The 2,847-nt window shown below is 52.3% G+C and overlaps 1 protein-coding gene across 1 annotated transcript; it reads right to left on the bottom strand.

The window, feature by feature from the left end:
* Window positions 1-163: 163 nt before the first annotated feature.
* On the bottom strand, window positions 164-2,843 carry HOPX (HOP homeobox; the record flags this gene model as incomplete). The annotated part of the gene is made up of 2 exons (XM_010152080.1): window positions 164-241; window positions 2,715-2,843. Coding segments are annotated over 2 exons (207 nt in total), but the record flags the coding sequence as incomplete, so codon positions are not given.
* Between the last annotated feature and the right edge of the window lie 4 nt (window positions 2,844-2,847).

The raw sequence follows: 2,847 nt of genomic DNA, 5'->3' as shown, positions 1-2,847 counted from the left end.
TAATATTTTTTTCCTGGCTATGTACACTTTAAATAAAACATGTTAAATAGCATGGTATTACTTTGTATCGCAAACCCTACTGCAGCAGAAGAAGCTCAAGGAAGCCCACTCTGAAGACCTTCCCCATCATTTACAGCAGGCATTGAGATCGGAGGAGCATCCTCTAGTCCCTGACAGACCCGGTTTCTGAGGGCAGCCCTTCAGACTTCCTCCACTCTGCCAGGCGCTGCTTGAACCATTTCTGGAGGGGAGAGAAAAAAAAAAAAAAAGAGAGATTGAGTGCCCTGGGCTGAGCAAGCCCTTTCCTAAAGGTGCAGATGTGGACAGCAGGTGGGACCAGGAGAGGGAAGTCCACGGTGCTGCTATCTTGTGGTAAGGTGCCACGCTGTTCCCAGGCAGTACAGCCAGCAGGACAGCCGCTCCTGACCTCGTTACCTATGCGTGCACCTCTCAGACTCATTTCTCTTGCTTGCTTCAGACCTTGACAGCATGGGTGAGTCCTTATTTTATTGCTTTGAGCCCGTTCTTTTCTTGCAGAGCAAGAGATTGGCTAAGGAGCTGCTGGGTGGTGTCTGTTTAAATGGCTGGAGCAGTGAAACAATCACTGCAGGTCCAAAAATGCCAGGAATCAAAAGCTGACCTGCTTCAGAAAGGATGAGAGAGACAGCACAGTGGATCTCAGCAAATTTAAGAACAAATAGATCAAAAAAACCAGGTTAAAAATTATCTTAGTCTTCAGGCAATATGCATGGCTACATTACTCTGCAGTAATTTAGCATCTCTGAGCCAGCTCCCAGAGCTGCTGCCACCACTTCAACACAGCCTCGATTCCAAACATTAGATAAAATGCGTCTGGATAAAGCCCCACGACCTCCCTAGAAGAGAGCTGTAACTCACGTGTACCGGAAGCACAGCTCAGCCTTTTGTTTGGGAACGTGCCTGTGATTTGCTTTGTTGCTGTTCACTTTGTTGCTATATTTGTTCATGGCTATTTTTGAAGCTATTGTGGTCTGTAATGATGCAACCACGGTGCTCTCTACACGTGGCTCTCGCACTACCGCTGCCTTGGACCGCATCCAGTCAGATGATCGCCTGCCTAGCCCCCTCCCAAAAATTTCACTTCCTGTCCTAAACCATCATCTCCTGTTGACTCAGTACCTCTTTGTGTCTCATTTTCACTGAATTTTTTATTAAAGTGGCTGCTATATCTACCTGATGAAGTGCTCCAGATGCCAGGAGCAATGGTTCTCTGTGTCATATGCAATGCAGGCACTTTGCAGCTCACCATCCCAGCCTCAATCTTGTCCCTAACATGACCTTCATCTAGGAGCACCCTGGATTTGTGGAAGATGATGGCTATCAGGGAAGATTTAAAGACATCTTCCAGAGGTGCCCTGGGCATATATGGCCTGTGTTTACAACTTGCTTTAGGAAAAAAAAAAAAAAGGAGCAGTGCCATTTCGAAGGAGGAAAAGGTGTTTCAGGGGTATTTGCCTTCTTCCTGCCCCAAACAAGCACGGTACCTGCCTGTCACCAAAGCACAGTACAGGAGGGGTCTCCTTGCCCACTCTAGTGCAGTGGATGCTGTACCAGCATTCTTCCCTGAGGCTGGCATTGCCTGCTCGGCTCTCAGATCCCTTTGGCTTTGCCCAGGGAGAGCCAGGCTTGGCAGCTTTTAATGCTGCTCTTTTCCATGGGCTGTATTTCTTTTCTATACCCACCAGTGCTGCTGTGGGTCTAAGAGCTTTTATAAAACACATGCATCAGAAACGGCTGCACTGCAACCTGAAGGAATTGGGAGGGAGCTGCTTGCTTTTGAACCTCAGGATAGCCTGCAGGTAGCTAAATGGAGCAGAGGGCTGGGAGGAAGCCCTAGTCAATGGCAGCCTGTCCATGTGGAGGGACGTTTGGAGGCCTCTGTCTTCTGGAGAGGCTGACAGACATGCCCGACATCTGGGCTTGGGGACAGTGAATTGGCTAATTGTAGGGGGTGAGGGGGTGTGCGCAGCCTGAGCAGGGCCCACAGCACACCTGCAGGAGTTGCATCTATTCCTGTATCTGCCTTAAAATGACTATGGTTTCTGCAGACTGTAAAGCCAGAAGTGGTTTGGGCACCCAGGACTATTAGAAATGGGTTGGAAGGAAAGGACAGCATGTGCAGTCGATATTCGGGGCTCCACAGCCAGAGAGGGACCTGGGGCTGTGCCCTTGTTCTGGCTGCAGTCCCCAAACCCAGGCTGGGGATGGGGCTCCCGGGCAGGCTGGGGGGCACAAGGATTCCAGTGGGGCACAGGCTGTGGGATGAAGGGGTTGCGATTACAGGGGAAGGTGCTTCAGGGTAGGAACATGTGGGGTGCAGAGAGGATGTGGGGTGGAGGGAGGTGCGGTGGTGCAGTAGAGCTCTGTGGGTGCAGTGTGGGGTTGGGGGTACACTGGGAGTTGCAGAGGTGCACAGGAGACTTGGGGGTGCAGTGTGGGGTGCAGTAAGGAGTATGCGGGGTGCGGAGTGGTGCAGGGAGTGCAAGCAGGGGGGGCATGGGGCACAGAGGGGTGCAGGGGGTGCAGTAGGGAGCATGAGGTGGGAGGGACAGAAGGGAGCAGGGAATATGAGAGAGGGGCAGGGCAGGCAGTAGGTGCAGGGGATGGGAGGTGGGCAGTGACATGCAGGGGATGCAGGGCTGCTGCCAAGGCAGGGGTGAAGGGTGCACACTCACCAGGGTCTGCTCCTCAGACAGCCCGGTCTCGGCCGCAATGAGGCACAGCGTGGTGGGGTCAGGGTGCTTGTTCACCTTGCAGAAGTTGTACTCCAGGATCTCCAGCTGCTCATCAGTGGGAGGCACTGGCTTT

Source organism: Eurypyga helias, unplaced genomic scaffold, assembly GCF_000690775.1.
Source record: "Eurypyga helias isolate BGI_N326 unplaced genomic scaffold, ASM69077v1 scaffold43815, whole genome shotgun sequence".
Taxonomy (NCBI): domain Eukaryota; kingdom Metazoa; phylum Chordata; class Aves; order Eurypygiformes; family Eurypygidae; genus Eurypyga; species Eurypyga helias.
Note: the sequence above shows the minus strand (reverse complement) of the source record. Positions and strands in the feature narration are given on the sequence as shown.